The sequence below is a fragment of the Heterodontus francisci genome, chromosome 20 (assembly GCF_036365525.1).
Source record: "Heterodontus francisci isolate sHetFra1 chromosome 20, sHetFra1.hap1, whole genome shotgun sequence".
NCBI classification, from domain to species: Eukaryota; Metazoa; Chordata; class Chondrichthyes; order Heterodontiformes; family Heterodontidae; genus Heterodontus; species Heterodontus francisci.
In genome coordinates, this window is record NC_090390.1 from 43,625,746 (window position 1) to 43,650,777 (window position 25,032).

The following is a 25,032-nucleotide window of genomic DNA, read 5'->3' on the forward strand; positions in this document are numbered from 1 at the left end:
AACATTACATGTGCACCTAACACTTAAAACTTGCTTCTTTGTTTGCACAACAAAACGGCACATAATACAAAGGAAGCGGCCATTGATGGAGGGCCTCTTGATGTAAAGCCTTTGAATCACAGAATTATTACAGTGCTGAAGGAGGCTATTTGGCCCACTGTGCCCACACCAGCTCTCTGAAAGAGCAATTCACCTAATGCCATTCTTTTGCCTTCTCCCGTAACCCTGCACATCCTGCCTTTTCAGATAACAGTCTAATTCCCGTTCAAACCTGCCCTACCACACTTTCAGGCAGTGCATTCCAGATCCTAGATTTGAGTTCATTTGAAGAGGCTACATTGGAAACCATGGGCAATGAGGCACATAATAGGAATAGGGGAACCCTTCCTTCAAACCTAGGACTATTCTTATCTTTCCCATGTTCTTTTTCCTTGCCCTACTCACTCTTCTCTCCAGGCATCCACCCAAACATAATACCATGTGGCACAGTGTGATCAATATTTGAAGGAATTGTCCTGCAGGCAACATTATATTGTATGTTCCCTCAACTTCTTCTATAGCTATTTAACAATAAGGAGTGCCAGCTCCCACTGTTACAGAACAAGGCAGCACTTTACAAGCTGTTGTGTTATTCGCTCTTTGTGGCACAATTACCAACGTTCATCCAGGGTGAATCACGAAACATAAGTTCAGAAGAGCAAGTGGTGGTGACAGTGGAGAAGCAAAAACTTGCTCTCTGGAAGCTCAACTTGCATCCTTGTTCTGCTACAGATGCAGATCTTACAACACCTGTACAAAAAACAACACCAAGCAGCAGTTACAAGAGGTTGTGCTAAGTATCCTGCAAGGCCTGATATTAAGTTTGAGGAGTCCACTAGTGCACAAAGGCTTTTCAGCATGTGATCTGTCACAGACTGCCTTCCACCTCCAGGGCTATCTGCAGAAGAGCTCCCACTGCAGAGGTTATTAAAGGCCAGTCAAAGCATCCCTTGTGACTGCTCAGACTGCTACCAGAGATCTTAGGTTCCAAATTACAACAAGCTGTATTGTCCAGTTTCAATATTCAGGGAATCGGATGGAGAGAACTATTATACTGGGTTTCTCTGTCCTCATTACTCCCCATGGGTCTGTTTTCATGCAGATCAATGTATAAGTTGAGGAAATGTCCAGCAGCAGTTAGAGACAGTGTGCGGGAGGCTGCTGCCTCTTAGGGCAATGGCATATCGAATCCTTCCAGTCTCCTCCCTCAAATAACAGAAGATTAATCAGAAAGCTGGCGAAATCAGTCACCGCAGGTGGCCGCATTGTCCATACCCTGTGCAGATTTGGTTGTGCACTGTCCACTGTCTTTCAGGGAGGTGGAAGCTAGAGACCTCTGCTGTGGGTCAGTGATACGATGCTGTTTTTTAATGCTGTATGCGTTCCATGATTCTGTCCATCTAGATAGTGGGTTGATACTAGCTGCAATAATATCAGCTGCTGTTCCCAGAATGGCTGATGCGATTTTAAGCACTTTCTTAGTAGGTTTTTCCAAGTCTTTGTGAATGAGAATGTCGGTTTTGCTCATGATTTTTTATTCATTTCCCTGAGCATAATAGCATCACAGTGAATAGCAATTTGGGAGCCACTCAGTTAGAATGATCGGACGATCCTCGACTGCCAAACAGCCTTGGTTCCCATTTCCAATATTTTTATAACTAATAAGTAAAAGTGTTTAAAGTTGGAGAAGGGCATGGAGCAATCTAGCATAAAAGTACTTAGCTGGAGGAGGGCTTATTTCATCAAATTGAGGAGGGTAAATAGCAGCAGGAGCCACTCAGTCTGAGTGAACCTAAGCATCCCTGACACCATCCTCATGGCAGAATTTAGCTGCACATCCATGATATCTGTGTGATGACTGCAGAAGAATGAGGCAGAGCAGTATTCTGCAGCAGAGTAGACTTGGGCCATTGTTCTGGTGCAGAGTGTTCTGGCTGTGTTTCATCATGATGTTCCGGAAAGTTTCCAGACCAGGTTTTTACTTTTTGGCTGGTGTTGATGAGATGAGGCCGATATGAGAGAGTCCTGTCCAGAGTGCCGCCTGGGTATTTTAGATGGGGATCATGGATAAGTCGCATTCTGCAGAAGGAAAAGTTGAATTCTTTCCCAGCAGCATTATTGTTCAGATGGAACACTGACACAATTGTCTTCTTTGGATTGGGATAGAGGCACCAGGTCCAGAAGTAGCATTCCAGGTCACTGGTGAGCATCCTACTTGTATCCTCTAGCTCTGATGCCTGCATCAGCAGAGCTATGTCATCGGCATAGATGACCTTCCAGGATTTGGTGCAGCACTGTCTGCCGTATAGATACTGGAAAAAGCCAGTATGAGCAGCAACACCTGTGGCTGTTGTTTTGCATTCGCGTTCAGCTGGTCTTCTCACCAAGATAGACATGGAACTTACAGCTGCTGATAGGGGTGTTGATAAGCCTAACAGTTTTACAGCATTAAATGATTGTTGAAAGCTACTGTAGCAGGCCTTCATGCCAGACAGTGTTGTATGCTGATGATAAATCTATGAAGGCAGCTCCAGTCATCAGCTCATTCTGGAACCCCGCCTCAATGTTGGTAGTGAGTGCAAGGACCTGGTCAGAGCAGCTTCTTCCTTCTCTGAAGCCCACCTGCTTGTTTGGGAGGTTTTATCTAGATGAGCAGTTCGACTACCTTGCAAACTGTAGACAGAAGGGCAATGAAATGGTAGCTTTTGGGATCATTGGTTGGTTGATCGAGCTTTAGGATGGCAACAACTTTGGAATGACACCAGACTTTCCAGATGATCCCAGTGTCAAGGATATTGAGGATATCAGAGGCGAGTTTAGCAAGCCACATCCATCCATTTGGGCCCTGGTTCTTGATGAATTCTGGGCAAATGTCATTGATCCCAGACTGTCAGTGCTGTGTCCACCTCTTCAGTGGTGAAGGCCATCAAAAAGGTGGCGTGCAGAGTGTTTTATCGCAGAGAGTTGAAGAAGCATTTTCATTCAGGCTTTGGTAGTCATTGCCTTTTAGTTGGTTAGCAGCCAGGCATTGATATCTGCACTGACCTCTGACACCTCATGTGGGAGCAGTGAGTGGCTTCAAACCAGTGAAGCTAGTTCCAGGGTTTCCTGCTGGAGTGTGCGAAATTCACGTTTGCAGTAGTTTCTTGCTATCGTGCTAATCTGCCTTTGACTAGGGAACCCACGAGAGCTGTTGCTGTATCTGGGACTTGAGTGACATTAAACTGCAGCAGTCTCTAGCTCTCATGGGGCCAGGTGGGGAGTTGATGACAACCTACACGTGGTCTCCCTGTGTGTGCTAGTTCATTGAGAACTTACCAGCTAATGTCATCAAGAATCTAGGAACATAGGGATGGGAGTAGGCTCTTTAACGCCTCGAGCATGTTCTGCCACCATTTAATGAAATCATAGCTGACCTGTGACTTAACTCCATATACTTGCTTTTTCCCTATATTCCTTAACGTCCTTTGGCTAACAAGAATCTATCTATTTCAGATTAAAATAAACAACTGACCCCGAACTGAGAAGGATGAAAGCATCGAACTACATACAACATACTGAGGGTAAAATTGGATAGACCCCAATTACAGGTGCAGGGATCATGATGTGCAATTACCCCACACTCATTTAGTGTATTGCAGGCTGCATACCAGCTTTGTGTTACCTGCAGTTTATGACCAGGTGAGAAAGGTGTCTAGGGGTCTTTTACTATCTTCACCTGGTCTTATTGTAACAGGGTTTAATTTTTAAATACGCTGTGTTTTGAGCTCCCCCTTGGTGAATCCTTGTTCACCACTTTCCAATTATAAGGCAAAGAAATGAGCATAAACAGGCTTTCTGAGTTTCTTTCTCTCAGCGAGTTCAAATTCAAAAAACTCCAACAGTCAGTTCGCCATGTGGCTAAACTGGTTTGACCACTTCTTCTGTGTACTGGGGAAGCAAGGACTGGGCCCCTTGTTCCAACACTGTCTGCTAGCATGCAAATGTCTTTCCAGTCAGGGGCTTGGCAATTCCTTGTGATAGGCCCTCTTTTCTTCCCAGCCACAATTTTAAGTTTTAATGTTCATGTTTAGTTTAGTTTAGTTTAGAGATACAGCGCTGAAACAGGCCCTTCGGCCCACCGAGTCTGTGCCGACCATCAACCACCCATTTATACTAATCCTACACTAATTCCATATTCCTACCACATCCCCACCTGTCCCTATATTTCCCTACCACCTACCTATCCTAGGGACAATTACTAATGGCCAATTTACCTATCAATCTGCAAGTCTTTGGCATGTGGGAGGAAACCAGAGCACCCGGAGAAAACCCACGCAGACACAGGGAGAACTTGCAAACTTCACACAGGTAGTACCCAGAATTGAACCCGGGTCGCTGGAGTTGTGAGGCTGCGGTGCTAACCACTGCGCCACTGTGCCGCCCATGTGGTGAAATAATGTGTGCCTCAGTCTTGGCAGTTGGGGGCTACATGACACCTGCTCATTATAAAATATTTGTGTGCAGCCAGCCTTAGCCGTGCTTTTAACTGGCTGCATGCATCAGCGGGGGGCCCAACCTCGTAACTTGCTAACATCATCATGACTGCTTAAAGAATTGCTTGCATTCAAAGGGAGGTACACTGTGGTTGCTACAGGTGCTGAGATCTTTGGGAATGGTGTGCTATGCAACAATCAACAATGGCTGACCGTGGGAGAGCAGGGTACCAGGGTTTGAAGATGCTGCACAGGAGGAGGTGGAAAGGAGGAGAAATGTTTAGTATCTGCAGGGGGCAAGAAGCCCTCTGGACACACACTGAGAAGGCAGTGGGAACAGATAGCCGTGGAGATCAACGCCTGGAGTTTAGCCCCAGTGACCTAGATGCAAAGCTGCAAGAAGTTCAATGACCTGACACAGGTAGTTAAAGTCAGTGAATGTATCTTCAAATGCAATATCCTACCAACTGCAGCACTCACCTCAGACACTGCTCAATTCACCACACCCCCATCACTCACCTACTAACAATTTCTATCAATCAGGACCCATACTTAATGTTCATATGCTTCACTGAACCCTCACATGCTTGTCCTTTCTCGTTTCAGATACCTAAGAACTGCAACCTGCCCAGGCAGTGGAGGAAGACCACCCTCACTCAATTTCACACTCACAACCACCAGGTCAGATACTGACACTGTACGTATCTTAGAAGATAGCATAGGGACGTGATCTGCACATGGTGAAACACAGGACACAAGTGCACTGGAACCATAAAAACATATGAACATAAGAAATAGGAGCAGAAGTACGTCATACAGTCCGTCGAGCCTGCTCTTCCACTCAATATGATCATGGTTGATCTTCTGCCTCAACTCCACATTCCCACCTGCTCCCTGTATCTCTTGATTACCTAGGATACCAAAGATCTGTCAGTCTCAAACATATTTAGTGATGGAGCATCCACAACCCTCTGGAGTAGAGAATTCCAAAGATTCACAACCCTTTGAGTGAAGAAACTTCTCCACATTTTAGTCCTAAATGATTGGCGCCTTATCCTGAGACTGTGCCCCATGTTCTCGATTCCCCAGATAGGGGAAACAACCTCTCAGTGTCTACCCTGTCAAGCCCCTTCAAAATCTTGTATGTTTCAATGAGATCATCTTTTATTCTTCTAAGCTACAGAGCATATAGGCCCAATTTACCCAGCCTCTTATCATAGGACAGCTATCTCATCCAGTGAACCTTCGCCGTACCACCTCCAATGCAAGTATGTCCTTCTGAAGATATGGAGACCAAAATTAGACACAGTATTCCAGATGTTGTCTCACCAAAGCCCTGTGCAAGTGTAGCAAGACTTCCTTATCTTGAACTCCAATACCCTTGCAATAGAGCCTAACATGCCATTTTCCTTCCTAATTGCTTGTGTACCTGCAACCTTACTTTCTGCGTTCCTTGTACAAACACACCCAAGTCTCTCTGAACATCAATGTTTAGAAGTTTCACACCTTTTAAAAAATTATGCTTTTCTATTCTTCTACCAAAGTGAAAAACTTCACACTTCCCTATATTATACTCCATCTGCCATTGTTGCCCACTCACTTCACCTGTCTATATCTCTTTGAAGCCTCTGTGTCCTCCTCACAGCTTTGTATCATCAGCAAACTTAGATTAATTACTCTTGGTGTCTAATTAATATAGATTGTAAATGGCTGAGACCCAGCAATGATCCTTGCAGCACGCCACTAGTTATAGCCTGCCAATTTGAAAATATTCCGTTTATTGCTATTTTTCACTCTTGTCTGTTAACCAATCCTCTACCCATGCTAATATATCACCCCCAACTCCAAAAGTCCTTATCTTGTGTATCAACCTGTTGTGAGGCACCTTATCGAATGCCTTTTGAAAATCTAGGTATACTACATCTAGTGGTTCCCCTTTATCTATCCTACTAGTTACATCCTCAAAAAACCCTTTTGTTTACTTTGTCTGATCGTACTGTGATTTTCTAATTGCATTGTTAAAACGTCCTTAATAATAGATTCCAGCATTTTCCCAACAACTGATGTGAGGCTAACTGGCTTGTAGTTCCATGCTTTTGCTCTCCCTCCCTTCTTGAAGACTGGTGTTATACTTGCTAACTTGCAATCCCCTGGGACCATTCTAGAATCTGGGGAATTTTGGAAAATTATAACCAGCTCATCCACCATCTCTGCAGCTACCTCTTTTAGGATGTAGGCCATCAGGTCCTGGAAATGCACTGGAACTATAAGAACAAATGAACAGAAGAAATAGAAAATTTTCTCCTATACTATTTCTCTGCTGATATTAATTACCCTAAGTTCCTCATTCTTATTAGCCCCTGTATTTCTGGTCTGTAATTTATGTCCTCTACTATGAAAGACAGACACAAAATACTTGTTCAATGTCTCTGCCATTTCCTCATTCCCCATGATAATTTCTCCTGTCTACTTCAGCTACTCTCCTTTTTATATACTTGCAAAAGCTCTTACTATCTGTTTTTATATTTCTGGCTAGTTTATGCTCATATTCTATTTTTTACTTCCCTTTTCATCACTTTTTGGTCACCCTTTGTTGGTTTCTAAGACACTTAATCCTCAGGCTTTACTACTATTCTTTTAACACTATAAACCCCTTCTTTTAGATTAGATTAGATTAGAGATACAGCACTGAAACAGGCCCTTCGGCCCACCGAGTCTGTGCCGAACATCAACCACCCATTTATACTAATCCTACACTAATCCCATATTCCTACCAGACATCCCCACCTGTCCCTATATATTTCCCTACCACCTACCTATACTAGTGACAATTTATAATGGCCAATTTACCTACCAACCTGCAAGTCTTTTAATCTAATACAATCCTTAACTTCCCTTGTAAGACACGGATGGCTCTTTCTTGCTGAGTTTTTGTGTTTTGACCAGAGCAGAGGCCAAGGATAGGATAGGTGCCTTCTTGCCTGAGGGTAAGGTCGCACACACGTTCTGCTGCAGAGGACTCAGAGGAGGACATCGATGAGACAGGTTACAGAAAAAAGCTAATGGGTGTACACAATGAAATGCTTAATGCATTAGGAAGCCTACCAGAAAGTCTGCATTGAATGTCAAGGAGCCGGAAGGAGTCCAGCATCAACTTGGAGCATGAAATCCAGCAGAAACCTTGTACAGGGTTTTGCGCAGAGTTTGGAGCCTGTCCTTTCCAGGGTGGAATTGGTGGCCAACTCCATCAACATACTTGTGGAACCAACCATGATGCACTGCCATATGGCTGATCTGTCAGCTTCTATTGCAGCACAAACAACAGCTATTCAACATTTCAGTGCTGCAGTAGAAGCTCGGACGTCTGTTATCATAGATGCTCTGTGGATACCAGTGTTCAAAGGGGCTTTCAGAGTGTCACAGCAGTCCAGAAATGTGTCCTCTAACAGATTATAAGGTTTGCTGAGGCTCTGACCTGTAGGAATGCCCTATGGAGCAGGAACCTTCTGTCCTCTCTCAGAATGACAACATTTGTCCTCCCCCCCCTCACCCCTGCCACTCTGCCAGTGCCCTTGCTGTTTCCTATCAGCTAGCCAGTCCAGACTGTTACTGTCTATGCCGAGATGATATGGTCTGAAGCTGGGCCTTCTACGCTCAGCGATGCTCAAGGTTATCCTTCAAAGCCATCTGCAGTCTCCTCCACTGAAAGTCAGCAGCCCTCCATCAGTCACGCTGCAGCCACTGGGGTAGCACTGTGCACGAGCACTAGGCCAGGCAAAGGCAAATGGAAGACAGAACTAAGGGAATGCATAAGGGTGATTAGTTTAAATTCTGTGCAATATTGCATGATTTAATTTGTAATTTTGGCTTGCAATGTGCATTTTGTGTTGGTTTTTATTTTCGCATTGTGGCCAAGAGGATGATGTGATTGATGGTCAGCGAGAGAAGGAAGCTAAGGAGTGTGGAACTATTGGTGAATGGGCCAGCTCTTTGAAAGAGCTATCCAATTGGTACCATTCCATTGCCCTTTCACCACAGCTCTCAATTCTTTCCCCTTCAGGAGAAGAAATAAACGGTTGCACTGGCCTTAACAAAATGGTCCACTTCAGTCATTTTGATTATTTATCTGCTCCAGGTTGAACTCTTGTTTGGATGAACATTGAGAGGACCAGAGATGTGACATTATGATGCTGTTGAGATTGTGAACTCTTCAGGAGACGTCAGGTTGTGGATTATGTTTACATGCTGTCCTCAGGGAGCTACCAGTACCTACTATTCTAGGATTTGTGAAAGGTATTTTTTCTTCCCACTTCAAATTCACAGGAGCTGTTGAATATAACCCCCTCCCCCTCCCCAGGGGAGGCTCCTCCCTTACGCCAGATAAATCAATCAACAAGTAACAACATCTGCCTGGACAGCACAGGGGAAAGGGCACCGCTACATGTTAAAAGAACAAAATGACAGCAAGAAGCAAACACTGATCTGTGAGCTGCTTTCACATTTATGAAAAAAGGTCATGACCTGGCCTCAGCTGTAACACATACACAGATGCATAAAAACAATAGAATAAAACCACCAAAAAAATTGAAACACTTCATTAAAGGCATTTTCATGCACTATGGCACAGAAATGATTTTTTACTTACATAAGAGTGCGGATAATAACTGTTCATCAGGCTAGAATATGTAGCAGAGTGGCCAAGCTTTCAATAGGACAAAGGGAACAGCAGTTCATCAACACCCAGCAGGATCCTGATCTCAGCTGGAAATCAGGAGGAGGTTTAGAGTGCAGGCTGGGTACTCCTCCATGAGGAAAAAGGAGTAATCAGAGGCCACATTATCCTGGGTTACATTCATCTGCCTCCTAGTAACTGGCACATTAGTTGCATTACAAAGGCTTCAAAGCAGGTAACTTGCCCCCTATGTTGCAAATTGGTGCAAAAATATTGGAGTCTTTAAAGAAGAGTATTTAAAAAAGAATGATACTGGGCAAGGAAAACACAGTGCAGAATATTTGGAATAGAACAAAATTAAGAAGACTGTATTTGCATCGTCTTTCACATCCTCAGGACATTCCAAAGCACTTCACAGCAAAAAAATTATTTTCAAAGTGTAGGCACTGTTGTTTTGTAGACAAAATATGGTAATTAATTTGTACACAGCAAGATTCCACAGACACCAAACGAGTTAAGCTGTTTTGGTGGTGTTGGTTGAGGGATAAATGTTGGACCAGGTTATTCCTGATCTTCTTTGAATAGTGTGATGGGATCTTTTATAGCCATCTGAATAGTCAGAGATGGCCTTGGTTTAACATGTCATTCAAAAGATGGCACCTCTGACAATGCAACATTCTTAGTCATGCCAGCTGCACTATGTGCTCAAAGTCCTGCAGTGGGACTTAAACCAACAAACTTCTGACTCACAGTTGAGAGTGTTACCACTGAGCCAAACTGAATTATACGGCAGGGTATGCTCCTGAGCATGGTACATCAGTGTGGAATGTGTCATGCAGACCCCCCAACCTGCCAAGAATGAAGCATATTAATTTTGTCAGATGAACATTGATTTTAAACTGTTGCTGGAGCGAGGATATTACTTGTTAAACAGATCAGCCGTGGCTGGAAAAAACATTTGCATACTAACAGGCAGTACTTGGAGGGACAAAGGGACTATTCCCTGCTCCAATTTAACCCACAATGGACTTTGAGCACCAGGTATTGCGTGTAAGAAGAGGCATTCCAGGGTCGGCTAAGGCATGAGAATCCGCAGCCAGACGTGTTCAGACCAGCTAGTCACATGACTAACCTGCTTGGCAACCTGGGTTTTGCTGAATTGTACAAAAAGTTTGAGCTCAGAGACTGCAGAATGCTCCTGGACTGAAAAGACCTCTCTGTCTGTCTGTCTGGCTCTCCCTCTCTTTCTCACAGAATTCCAAATCCACTGAATCCAAGACAGAAAAGTCTCCTACATCGAGCAAGGTTTAAGAAGAATACTAGGCCCCAATGAAAAGCAAGACCTACCTACAATCAAGGACACTGTCGTGAGCTCGGTGAGCTGTAACTAAAAACCATCTTCAAATATTGCCTCAAACTTTTCCATTTTATTTCTTCTGCTCATTTCTGTCTCTATCTGCATGTGTGTATCGCATGTGCATGCTAACGTGGGCGTATCATGTATCCGTAGGCGTTAACCGAATTATAGTTTAAGTTTAATAAAGTTCAACCTTTTTTCTTTAAACCTAAGAAAACCTGTTTGGCAATTTCCTTGCCTTATAATTGGAAAGCGGTGAACAAGGATTCACCAAGGGGGAGCTAAAAAAAAAGTGTGTTTAAAATTAAACCCTGTTATGGTAAGATCAGGTGAAAGCTGAGAGGGAAACCTAGACCCCTTTCTCACCTGGTCGTAACAAATGACTCAATTGTACAGGGCATTGCTCTGCAACCACCTGACTCCTCTGACAGAAGTGGACTTCGACTGGAAGATTGCCACAGTAAAGATTACAAGGAGTTGCTAAAAGAAAGCAGTCAGAGGCAAATAGAGATCAAGATGACACTGGTGGATGAGACAGAAAAATAGCAAGGGCTTCCAATATTGCAACATCATACATCACAAATGGGATAGTTTTACCATGAATCACATGGCAGAAACCTGTCAGGCTAGATAGTCCTCTTCAATGTAGAATTCTGGCAGGGTGGGGCTTCAGCCCACTGCTCTGAATCCACCCCAACTACTACCCATGGTCAAGGGGCATTTGATACACAAGAGTGAGCAGGTCAGTGAAAGTGGGAAAATCCCAGTAGCAGTACAGAGGAGATGCTTCTGCATCACCACAAGATGTGACAAAGGACCCTAAGGACACAGAAACGTCCTGGAGATATACTGGAAAAATTTTTTGGGCTGAGGCATAAATGGGTGAAATTCTGGAGCTGAAATCGAGCAAGAGGTGGCCTCTATTAGGTCTCTTCCTCTATTTTAAAGAATTGTGGAACCTTCCCCCCTGTTATCCTAGGCCTAACACCATCTTCCACCAGACAGCCCCAGGGAAGTAGTGGCAAATGGGGAAAATGGGAGAGAAATCGAATGGGAGGCCAAGCCCCCTCCCTCCCCCATGAGCAATTACATGCAACGGACAGAGAAGAGGTAACCAACAGTGGTTCTGACAGGGGAAGAGACAGAGAAACTAAAGTTGGGTCAATGAAGCAGTGGTAGTCCTCACTGTCTCATTTCCTGTGAACCTGTTTGAATCCCTTCACTATGGGTGTACTCAAGTCACACTCCACTGGCAGAGTGGGGCCAATGGAATTTGACCCTCACCCACAGCAAGGCACCTTGCTCATTGTAATCATGAAGCAGAATATCATGGGCAGTGCAGGGATTGATATGTGCTTGTTGTGGACAAGATAATTCACCACAGGCGAGGGCAGGAATAATCTACCCAAGTGCAATACATGGCTGAAACCTGAGAAATCTGAGTCTAAATGCTATCATGGTCATTTCATCATATCTTACACAATTGTACCAAACTTGAACAATTGGCCTCCCATTCACGTGGAGTACAATCACTGAAATATAAACTGTTAAATCTAAAAGTGCCTCTTTAATTGTCCATATAATGAGAGTTTTACGAGAAATGATTTGAATGGTCTATCGCATACAGAAGAATCTTATACTAAACGAGGGGAATTGGCTGACAGTTAAACTGGAGTGGGAGAATTAGCCACTGGCTTCTCGACCTGATCTGGTTGATTGAAATTTTAGAATATGTACAGTAAGCAGGGTCCTTTTTTAAATATGGAGATTGGGCTCTGATGACATCACTGGGGTTGGACTGCAAATATTAACCTGAGGCCGAGCAGGGGACCAGGGCAAGCTTCCCCATCAGGACAAACCTGCCAGGATCTGGATCGAGACCCAGAAGAGGCTTGGAAAATTTAAGTTTTTCGTTTTAAGGTTTCCTTGTAGGCCAAGTGGAGCAGGACTTGTGTCCACTTACTAAGGTGAATTACTGACTGCTTCAGAGACTTCATTAGTAGATATTTATCACAATATTCTTTTTGGAGCACAATATTTATTCGATTGTCTACATTTCACGTGATATAAAACATTCTAATTTTATGGTTAATTATAACTTCATGTGGATTCAGTTTTTCTGTAATATTTTTGTTCCATAATTCATTTGTTTTTAAACAACACAGGCAAGGCATCATTTATTGTCCAGCCCTAGTTACCCTCAGGGCACTTCAGAGTCAACCACGTGTCATGGGACAGGAATTACATATAGGCCAGATCAGTTAGGGGTGGAGGTGTCTTTCCCGAAAGACATTAGTTATAACAATCCAGTAGCTTTCATTGTCATTATCTGGTGCCAGCCTACAGTTTACCAGCTTTATTAAATTCAATTTCACAGCTTGCCATGGTGGGAATTGAACTTATGACCTCTGGACTATTGGTTCGGTACCAAAACCACTAGGCTACTGTACCCTGCATTATGAGTTGCTGTCAATTTTACCATGAATTGAGCTTCTGTTGTGCTCAGTTGATGACACTCTCATCTCTGAGTCAGAAGGTATGGGCTCAAGAGACATTCCAGCAACTTGAGCACAAAAATCTAAGTTGACACTCTTTTAAAGAAGAGCAGGGGAGTTATCCCCTGTATCCTTCCAATATTTATCCCTCAATCAACATCACGAAAAAAACACATTATTTGATCATTAGCATATTGCTGTTTCTGGGAGCTTGCTGTGCACAAATTGGTGGCTGCGTTTACTGTATTATAACAGTATATAACTTCAAAAGTACTTCCCTGTAAAGCATTTTGAGATGCCCAGGGGTCGTGAAAGGCGCTACATAAATGCAAGTCTTTCTTTATATTGCCCTGATTTGGTCTGAAAAGCAGGATTGTCCTGGAAATCCACCTCTCCCCGGCCACAATATGAATCTCCACCAGCCAACTGTGGGACGTGCTCAGTGGAAAAGGATTGTTCACCATTTCCCTTCTCCAGCTCTTCCGCCCCCAAATAAAGTGCTCTGCCACCATGAGAGCTCCATCTAATGGTCCAGTTGGAAACTGGCAAGACTCAAAATATGCTGTATTTGAATGTTAGTAATTGTTAGAATAGGAACAGTTACCCCAGATGCTTTGTAAACAAGCCAGTAAATACCATTGTGCATCATCTGAGCCATATGTAGCTTCTTGGTACACAATCCTGATAATATGGGTTCCAATGTATGAAGTTTAAACATTCTCAAACACTATTTCAATAGCATTCCAAATCATGAGCAGCCTTTATGCATTTATCCTTCAGGCAAAAATATATGTGACTCCAAACAGAGATGCAGAGGAATGTCTCAAATTCTTTTTGTCAGCTGATGTGCACACCCTCCCACGCTCATTAGGAAATTTCCTCTTTTATGGCTGGATTGTCCTCCATTTCCCTTTTGTTCCCAGTGTAAGATATGGCTTCTTTCAGGACAGCATTTTCTCCTTCTGGCTTTTTAAATGAATTGTATCCCTATTCTAGCCTCTACTATAATGGGCATAAACAGCAGTGGTAACAATGCACTTTCAGAATAAACACAGCTGTGATGGCTGTGATTACATGAATAATGAGCTTGAAATCTGCATTATCTCAGCAGTGACAAAGAAGCACCAATTACAAGTAGTGCAGTGGCTCCAGCAATTGATGCTGATTAGGTGTTCAGGGCAACAAGGCAATGAAGTGATGTTTGCTCTTCAGTTCTTTAAAATAGCAAGGAAACAAAGGAGTAGGCCTTTTAAAACCTTGAAAAGATTTGCTCACAAGTAATAAATAATAAGTAATAAAATCAGTTTGAGTAGTCTGCAAAGAACCATTTACAATCTTAGCCCAGGACATCTATGTAGTTTCTACACACCCATTTCCCCCCAAACTGCCCGAAGAAGGGTTACCACCCCGCCAGTATTGTCCTAGCGTCTCCAGGAACTAAAGATCAATCCACAGCAATCCAGTAAAAAAAATCAAAGGAGCATTCGAAAAAAGTTGTGTGTTTTTTCATTTACTGTGAAATCTTTTGTTTATTAATCATAAAAATATCAGCAATGGGACCAACAGTCAAGATTAATGTAATCGTGTAATGAAGAGTTTGCTCACTTTCCAATTGGCGTGGGAAGGTTGGACACTACGAGGATGGACATGTCACGTGACCAATGATGGGAGTATGGGGCGGGGTGGTTGGAGGCGGGTGGTCATGTGATGAAGCCTCCAGGAATACGTCCAACCAGATTTGGCAATGCTTGTCCTACCTCTGGGGTGATAGAACCGATGGAACCTGCCAGAAAATGTCAGAAACCAGATTGTGCTAAGTTTCTACTGTTTCCGGGATTTTCTAGCCTGCCTTTAAAGGCTCCTTACAAAACAAATACCACAGGTGGAAGGGGAGGGGGTGTCAAAGTTGGGTGCAGGGACTCCTTGTGTCAGTAATTCTGACTCCCTTGGCTCATTCAGGATCTGGTGTAGTCTTTGGAAGCCAATATCCAAGTGAGATAAGGTGTACCAGCCTCTCAATAGCTTTAAATAAGCCCTGCCTGAACCCGTGCACAGTGATAAACATTTGTTCAAAATATCTTGATCTGCCCTTTACACAGGGAATTGAAGGTCATGGTGGGCAGGTAACGGACTTTCCAGCAGCACAGGGCAGGCAGTTTCCTGAGAACCATTAGTGGTGCTAGTGTTCGTCTGACACATGTAAATCAGGTGCCTTTCCACTGGCCCTGTAAACTCTGGAGGGCACCAACAGGCCCAATTCTGCTCATTATGCTGGGATCGCACCCCATGGATTTTTGAGGTTCTTGCTTGTTAGAAAACAATCCCAAGACCAAGGCAGGCACAAAGACAAAATGTACAGATTTAATCTCAGTAAAGAGTGTTGGGTGTAAAGCTGACCCTCCATATCTTTCATGCTTGTACTTTATATTTATCGCTTCCGTAGCCTCTTTTAAAAGAAAGATAATCCACACAACTGTTTTGCTCCATAGCTCTGTTCACCTCCGTGTTACAGATATAATATTTACATTTTCTGTCCCTGAAATATTCTACCAATTGGAATGGAGCACAAATGGAAATCTTGGTACCAAAAGGGACTTATGAGAAAAAAGTACAATACTCACAAAAGGAACAAAACTAAAAACATTTGGATATTTACTGTTAACATTTCATTGCTGTGGTACATGTCAGAAAACCATAACAATGATTTAAACAGGACAATGAATTATAACATGCCCAAAGGCACTTCAACATCAGCTACAGCAATGCATTCTGCAAAGACATCTTGAAATTACAGTAATAGAACCACATATTGCAGCATCATTAACAACAGATTAAGTTGCTTCAATAAGTAATTAATGGGGAAAATGTCATTTCAAAGCTTCACCAATAGGGAAGCATCTCCTAAGAAGGAGACACACATATCTGGAGATAAAAAGACTACAAAAATTAACTGTAAAACACATATTCTGCTCAATACAATCTGAGCTCCAAAATTAGCCCTTAAATGAGAAATTCAGGCAAAAGCCCACTCACAACAGAAATCCATTCAAAACTATTTAGAATAAATAGCTCTTTAGAATAATGAGCTCATCATCCATTGGCTGCCATTAAAGGTCTAGGGGAAGTAAAGCTAATTCTTTTATGGTTGAACTCAAACCAGGCTGGTATAAAAGCTCAACTGAAATCCCAAAGCATCTTGCAGGCCATGGCTACTTATACATTCAGGCCATGGATTTACAAACTTTGCTTGCAAGTCCAAGCAGTTTTCCAGAGTTCTATAGGTGGATAATTCTAGCAGGAGATAATTCTTGCATGAGCTTTGATGAACTAAATGGCATTTTCTTATTGTCAATCCTTCTTATGTTTTAAGTAGATGCTGTATACTGCTGTCCAACGAGGCTGAAACAAATATTAAATCTGAGCAAAGAACAATGAGCTCTCTTGGGCTGTAGTCCTGCCTCCTGTACAATCATCCAAATCATTCATAGATTTAAACAAAAGGGAAGTAAAGGTAACTTAATTGGGATCAATGTGAATATTGATTTTTAACAGATTGTGATTGGTACTACAAATCAAAATAAATTCATCCTAAAAACAACTTTACCTCAATGATCTCTGCAGGAAAGAAAAGACATGCTACGCAGCTGCAGGATTCTTGCATAGACAAAGAACAATGGAACACATACATCAGCTCTGCAAATCCAATGGGTTTTCTCAAAACTTCAAATGCATTTACTTTTTACTCCTAGGGTTAGTATCTTTAGACATGTCTATTAACATTTGTCCACAGATCTTCATCTTGCATTTCAGTCAATCACAGAACTGAAGATATTCAGATGCAAAGCACAACAGGCAGTCTGGCAACATTATAATCTGGGCATTAGAGTCACTCAAGGTCTCTGTTTATGTTAGGGTGCATTCACACTATAACTGTAGCTTGTGAAGGAATCCAGCCCTGAGGACTCAAAGAGTTAAAGGCTCTACTGCCTTCTAAATAATGGAAGCCTACTGCTTGCCTCATCTTTTTAAGTAAAGGAACTCTCTGCCTTCCAACTAAAGGGAGCCCGCTGCTTACCTCATTTTTCTAAGTGAAGGGAACCAAACTGCGTGACAACCACACCTTCTAAGCAAAGGGTGCTCAGAGCAGGATAACTGCTTGAGGAGATGGGTTTTTTTTGGAAGCTGAACAATATCTAATCTACTCTAAGACACACGTTGAAGAACACCAACGTATAATAACCATACTTCCTAAACAGAAGGGACTCATAACATGCTAACTGATTGATAAGGGTTTATTTTGCTGAAAGCCCAACAATATCTAATTTATTCGAAGACACACGTGGAAGAGTACCAACTGAATAACAACCAGACCGCCTAAACCAAGGGGGCCCACCACATGCTAACTGATTGATAAGATGGCTTGTTGCTGAAAGCCCAGCAATATTTGAAAACATGTTGAAACAAAAGTTAATTGAGTCATGACAAGTTGATCAACAAGAGTGCTCGTAGACAATTGAGGTAGAGCAGCCAATAGAACAACTGGGGAAAAATAGTATAAATAATGGAACCTCAGATCAGGTTTTTAGATTCGTTTAGGTTCACTGGAGTGGATCTCATTGGCTATCAGAGCAAGGTGCGCATGATCCTCCCCTTAACTGGGACAGAGACATCTCACCAACTCTACAGCCTCCTACTACTCAGGGATTTAAGGTAAAGGCCTGCTACCCGACCTGAATCCGACGGGCCCCGACGACATGTGTTGGGTTTGGGTCGGGTCGCTCTTCCGGGTCTGGCTTTCGGGCTTGGGTCGGGTCAGGCTGGGTCCGGGTCACACACACACAGTACTGTGTGTCCTGACAGTGATCATTTTATATTTTTTATATAAATACTGTATATTTTATAATAATTAATCACTCAGGACCTTCCTGGTCTCTGCACCTCAGCTGCTCACTGGATAAACTTGCAGCAAGTATTTCAACCTGTAAAGCAGGAGTCTAGGTAATATATAATGATATTTTCTGAGCCTTTGGGCAATTGTTGTGTTTATTCTAAGCAATACAGATAGTGGTACAATGTGGCACAACTTGTCTGGGCACAATGCCATGGGTTTCTGTTTAACTCGTGATCAAACAATCACTGACTTTGTGGCTCCAATCTTCATCTTTTTAAACAACCTTTCAAGTCCAATTACGGTTTTTGTTGCTTATCTGCACAAACTGAAAAAGTGAAAAACGGATTTGGACTCGGAAGGTAGGTAAAGTGAACATTCCGGTGGTTGGGTCAGGCTCGGGTTGGGCTTGGGTAGTGTCGGGTGGGGCGCTGGAAAAAATCGAAGGACTCAGGCCGGGTCGGGCTCGGGTCCAATGTGGTTCTGTTGGGTTCGGGTCAGGTTTTTTTTTTCCTGACCTGAGCAGGCCTTTAATTTAAGATATATGCTACTTTAACAATTGATGGATATCCTACTTAACTAATTCTAAGAATATTCGACTGTAATAATACTTAGATTTAAAAGTTGGATTCTCTACTGAAATAAGATTTTTTTTTATCTTTTTCAAGAACTGTCAATGCTGCGGTTAGTTTCACCAGCTGTAAATTGCATGTCCGTTCTTTAATAATTTCTATATAGTTTAGAACTTATATTATCTCACATAGTCTTCTGTATCACTAACTCATGAACCGAATCCCCATAGGGCGGCACAGTGGCGCAGTGGTTAGCACCGCAGCCTCACAGCTCCAGCGACCCGGGTTCAATTCTGGGTACTGCCTGTGTGGAGTTTGCAAGTTCTCCCTGTGTCTGCGTGGGTTTTCTCCGGGTGCTCCGGTTTCCTCCCACAAGCCAAAAGACTTGCAGGTTGGTAGGTAAATTGGCCATTATAAATTGCCACTAGTAAAGATAGGTGGTAGTGAAATATAGGGACAGGTGGGGATGTGGTAGGAATATGGGATTAGTGTAGCATTAGTATAAATGGGTGGTTGATGGTCGGCACAGACTCGGTGGGCCGAAGGGCCTGTTTCAGTGCTGTATCTCTAAACTAAACTAAAACAATTTTTGGTGATGAGGTACATTAATGAGGAGAGACGCCTGGACTCTTCCCATATTTGGGACATTATAAACTGGCTGGAACTTGCTAAAAAGAGCTGTCTAGAGGACGGTAATATTCTTGGTTTGTTCCTTACCTTTCGGGAGAGTCAGACCAGACCCTTAGACCCATTCAAGTGTCTTAGGATTTTGCTACCTTAACTTTAAGTTGAGAGTGAACATCTGAGAAGTACACCTGATCCAGGATAGTCCACCACACATTTACACTATAACTGTAGCATGGGTGTGAAGCAGTTTCGCTGCAGTTATGGTGTAGTGCAGCTTGTACCTTCAATCAAAGCTTATCCTGGCACTAAAGTGGATTGAGATGGTCTGGCGGAATGATTCTCACCCCACTTCACTTTGGAGTCATTGCAGGCTTCAATACCAAATTACACTTTGCAAGTTTAAAGTTGGTGCAATATTGAAACAACTTTTCACCGATACAAAAGCTGCAGTGCAAATTCACTATTAGTCAACTGAGATTGAACTTAAACTAAACCTGCGAGTAAAAGGCTTTAGTGCGAGTGAAATCAACCTCAAAACACAAAGTACGTATTAACAACTGTTCAATAAATAGCACATTCAGGATCATTGTACTTTCTTGTAAAAGAGTTCTCTTGCCTTATTTTGAACTGCAGGTTGATATTGCCAAAACAAAATACTTATATCCTATGAGAATGGATTGTGATTTATACTACAATACCATTCTAACATTTTAAATAACTCTGCCCAGTCCTACTGCTTTCTCAACACTCCAGCATTTCAGACAATTGGTGAAATCTGATTTGTCGCGCTCCTTTCCCTCACCTGTACTGAATAAAATCCATTCTTCACCCATGAATCTGAAGCTTTCATTACCTTCTGTATAAAAATTGAGTGCACTAAATTGACAGAAGAGCGTCAGTGAATATTTTGAAATATGGAAGGGAAGTTAATTAAACTATTTGTTACATTTCATATGTACCCTAGAAATGTCCATTCTACCAGGCTAATAAGTTATTTAATTTTATGTTAATACTTTCAAGAATTTATACTTACCTGCTTCTGCAATATTTGCCAATATTTAATTTTATTTTCTCTTATTTACTCCTTTTGTCCTGTAATTTCTCATTTATTTAACCCTATTTATTCTTCTTTAACTTATCTTCCTTTTCATCCAGATTATCTGTAAATGATCAAGTACACTGCACTCATAACGCTGGGCTCAGTGCCCATACCAGTGGTACAATTCTCCTGGTGACATTACTCCACAGTCTACAAACCAAAACAAAATGGGTAGGGAATTAGATAACCCGCTGATTCCCCACTAGTTGTGATAAAAAATGATGACAACTGTTCCTCTTCAAAAAAACAAGAGTTAATAATGTCAGTGCTAGTGGTCACTCTACTGAAATATATATGTTGTATGAGCATGTGGTGATATAGTTTATTCCTCTGATTCCTAAGTATTGTTATGAATTGAGGTAAAAAAAATATGCTGGAGGTGAGTTCTACTTCCCCTCTCTCTCCTCCTCAGAAATTCTTGGCTCTGACATTCTACTGTAACTTTGAAACTGTAACTTTGAAACTTCAACTTTAGCAAGAGTCTTGGCCTCTTAAAAAAAACCAACACAATTCTTGAGCATTTTGTGAAACTAGAGAGTAAAAACTTTAATAGTGGCAGAACTGGAGCCTGGTAGGACTTCTGCCCAGCAACACCTACCTCTATCACACCTTTAGAATCCAACCTGAAGTTGAAGTCGCCAAACAGGAAGTGTGGCACCTTCTCATATCGTTGGTCTGTAATCCTAGAGTGAGGGAGGAGAAATTTATTTGCATTTTCTATACACAGTTTAGTCTTATTCCTTTCAAATAACATAACAGTGTCAAGCCAAGGGAACAAAAAAACAAGTCTCAAGTGGCTCCCTGCTGGAAGTGCAGGATCGATGAAATTACCCTTAAAATTGGACCACTTTGGATAAAATTACACTAAATATCAAAAGTTACATTATAGATTAACAGATCTCCATGACATTGCACAAGGCAATTTGGATGCTACATTGTTTTCTAACAATAGGGGTGTCTTGACAGGTCATGCAAAATGCATTATCAGAACCATTGATTTACAGTGACTAAATAAGTCCAAATATTTTTTATTACAAGGCATTCTGCAGTTTTCCTCAGTATTTGGTGATTGAATTCTGGAAATTTGTCTTCTCCTGCAAATGCCCTTCATTTTCAATCTATTTTTGCATTCATCCTTTTCCTTATCATATTTAAAGCTGAGAGATATGGCAGCAAAGATAATATACAAGATAGAAGGTACAGGCCAGGAGTGTGATGGAATACTCTCCACTTGCCTGGATGGTGCAGCTCCAACAACACTCAAGAAACTTGACACCATCCAGGACAAAGCAGCTCGCTTGATTGGCACCCTATCCACCAACTTGGACATTCACTCCCTCCATCACTGGCACACTTTGGCTGCAGTGTATACCATCTATAAGATGCACTGCAGCAACTCGCCAAAGTTTTTCAACAGTACCTCCCAAACCAGTGACTTTTACTGCCTAGAAGGACAAGCAGCAGATGCATGGGAACACAATCATCTACAAGTTTCCCACCAAGTCATAAACCATCCTGACTTAGAAATATATCACTGTTCCTTCATTGTCACTGGGTCAAAATCCTGGAACTCTCTCCCTAACAGCACCGTGGGTGTACCACCAGCACCTTCTCAAAGGTAATTAGGAATGGACAACAAATGCTGGCATTGCCAGCGATGCTCACATCCCACAAACAAATAAAAAGAACTGTGCTAATTGGAGGTAAGTACTTCATATTTAGCAGAATTGGCAAGGGGTTGAGGATTCAGCAGCACTGATAGAATAGAATGCTTGCAGGCTTTGGTAGAACTATGGGAATGGTCTAGGGGAATGCTCTTTGTGTTTAGGAACACTTTTCACAAGGAAATGTTTTTAATGTTTAAGCACTAAAACTCTTAACTTCCCAATTCTGGTAGATAATGCTTACAGCTTTGATCCCCACCAGCAACACCCAATGAGCACATTATGCTCTGTCCTCTGGGAAGACTGTCCTGGAATGGCAAAAAGGCACGCCTCTCCCCATCCAGCTCTTGCAGCCGAACCTCCACTTTCTTATCCAACAAACATGGATTTGATTCCTGCTCCGATGTATCACTAGCACATAGCACATTTTCTGCCTTCATATTTATTGTACTAGTCACTGGGTATTGGCAGCCATGCTTTTTCCATCCAAACAGCTTCTACAAAGGCTCAAACATGCATGATGGGGTTGAATTTTTGCCATGTAGGTTGGAAACAGGAACTGGGTTTGTTTTCAGGCCAGAAATCCGCCTCTGGTGGAAAACTGATTGAAGTTAAGCTATTCGCATGGGTAAGACCTTAATTGACATGGAGAACAGGTTTCCTGTCCACTTAGAGCCAGTGGGGGTGGGAATGGAAGTGGGTCAGATGACGCGTGGGACTGCGTCCCCATGGCAGCCATCACAGAGGCTGCTGGTTGTCCTAAAGGAGAAATATGCTGATTGTATCAAAGCCTCCCACAGCACCAGAGGGAAGCAAGATGCCACAGGGGAGCCAGAGGCCTGGCACCCTCTGCAGGGCAGACCCTCGCTTCGTCGATGCTGACCTGGATTAATGTTGGAGGCCGTGAGGGAGAGAAGGAGGGTCCTCTTTCTGGAGACTGTCAGGACGAGGCTACCTCATCGTGCAGCAGAGACACCTCTCTGTTCAACGTCATCTCCCTCTGCCTCCTCTTCCTCCTCCTCTTTCACCTCCATCTCCTGCTCTTCCCTCAATGAGCGGTCTCCTTCCAGAGCTTCACCGTCCTCAAGGTGCACACTTCTTTTGAAGGCCATGTTATGGAGAGCGCAGCAGACCACCACAAAGACCCGAGATTCTTGCAGAAGGGTATAGGAGGGCATCACCTGACTGGTGCAGGCAATGGAATTGCACCTTCAGAAGCCCGATGGCCTACTCAATGGTTGGCCTGCTCAGCAGGTGGCATTGGTTGTATCGCCTCTGTGGTCTGGGGCTCCTGTGGAGGGATGAGTAGCCATCTCTTCAAGGGATTTCCCATGTCCCATAGGATCGATCCACATACTTTGGGGGTTGGAGTGAAGATCTGAGGCAGCCTGGACTGGTGGAGGATGAAGGAGTCAGGGCAGCTGCCAGGAAAGTGATTGTACACACGGAGGAAGCTCTTTTTGGGTCGCAGTCCAGTTGGATGTGTAAGGAGTGGAAGCCCTTCCTGTTGATGGATCTCATTAGCCGGTCACTGGGTGCCTTGATGGCCACATGGATGCAATTGATGATAGCCTGAACTTGGGAGAATCCAGCGATGGCGAAACCCATTGCCCTCTGGTCTGCAAGGCCATATCTGTCGTGAAATGAATACACTACCCAGCTCTGGCAAAGAGGACATCAGGGACCTGCGAGAAGAAGTGGTGTGCAGCCTCTTGTGAGATGCCACTAAGATCCGCAGCTAATCCTTGGAAGGAGCCAGATGTGAAGAAGATCAAGGCCACAGTGACTTTGATGCTACTGGCAGGGCATGACAATCAATGCTGCGAGCTGTGAGTGCTATGAGCTGTGAGGTCTTTGATGACAAGGTCACAGATGTCTGTGACCATCTGCCTGGACAGTCACAGTCTCAAGCAACACTGGGTCTCAGTCATCTCCAGATAGCTCCAACTTTGGGGGTAGATCCTGTGTTTAGGGTATGGTCTTCATTGCGTTCCTCTCTCTTTCCTCTCCTGTGCCCTCCTCCTGCTCGAAGTTCTGCCTTTCCTGCAGACGGTGTTGCCCCTCATTTCCACTGGGCCCAAAATCGGACAGTCGTTCCCCCATTGCCAGCTACTACCTTCCGTTTGGACAGCTGGTCATCTAATTGTCCTTGGGAGCCTTCCCCCCTGCTCTTCTGTCCCCACAATGCCCGTTGGGCAGGTTCAATGCCCGAGCACTGAGTGCCTATATGACATTATTGTAGACTGCCTTCATCTCACCTGAGATGTTTGACTGTTCTAAGCTTCTTAAGTGCATTATTGTTGGCCTATTGCTTGTTTGCTGTATATAGTCTGAGGTTAATCTTTTGTCTCTCCTCCCTTATTGATATTTTTGCTTGCTGTTTCTTTCACATATTATATCGATTAAAATATAATTGGATAAATAAACAAAATAGTCTTCAATAAATTAAAATAAAAGCAAAATACTGCAATGCTGGTAATCTGAAATAAAAACAAGAAATGCTGGAAATACTCAGCCGGTCTGGCAGCATCTGTAGAGAGAGAAGCAGAGTTAACATTTCAGGTCCCAATAGTCTTCCATATGTGTTTACTCTGTATCTGATTATGGTACACATAATTGGGAAAGTTTGATTCCGAGTACCTTAATTGAAAAAGTGCTTTCTTTATTCCCCATTATGGATACACCTCCCTCCTTAACACAAATAGTTACACATGTATATAAAGGTAAGGAAAAAAAATAAACTGTAGCTATTTGAGCCCTAAATTCAAATAAAAAATGCCAAAAAAATATTAGAGGACCTGTTCTGGTTACTGTAGATAAAACAGTTTGATGTTCAGAACAGGCCTTCCGAAAAATAAAGCTCCACATCGTTTAGAAATAATTCTTCCAACATCATCTTACAAAGGCCAGTCAGTGCTGCTGGGATAATAGGAGAGCTTAGAGCCTTATGTTTTTCTCCCAATTCAATACTCCTGTATACGATAAGCTTTTGAGAAGTCAAAAACAGGACAAAAAGCACAAAAATAGCCATGTCAGACATTGCAGTGGTAAAGCGACAAAGAGGCCAGCAACCCCCTGATTTGCTATAACATTTTGTAGCCATTCTGTGAGGAGGATCAGTTCCCTTTTCAGTTAATTGCCATG

The 25,032-nt window shown here is 42.9% G+C and overlaps 1 protein-coding gene across 1 annotated transcript in view; it reads right to left on the reverse strand.

Annotated features, from left to right (window-relative positions):
• inpp5a (inositol polyphosphate-5-phosphatase A) overlaps nucleotides 1-25,032 on the reverse strand; it is a 621,533-nt gene that overhangs the window by 119,070 nt on the left and 477,431 nt on the right. The window contains exon 9 of the mRNA XM_068052673.1: nucleotides 20,823-20,907. Within this exon, the coding sequence (XP_067908774.1) occupies nucleotides 20,823-20,907 (85 nt within the window). The remainder of the gene's footprint in view (nucleotides 1-20,822; nucleotides 20,908-25,032) is intronic.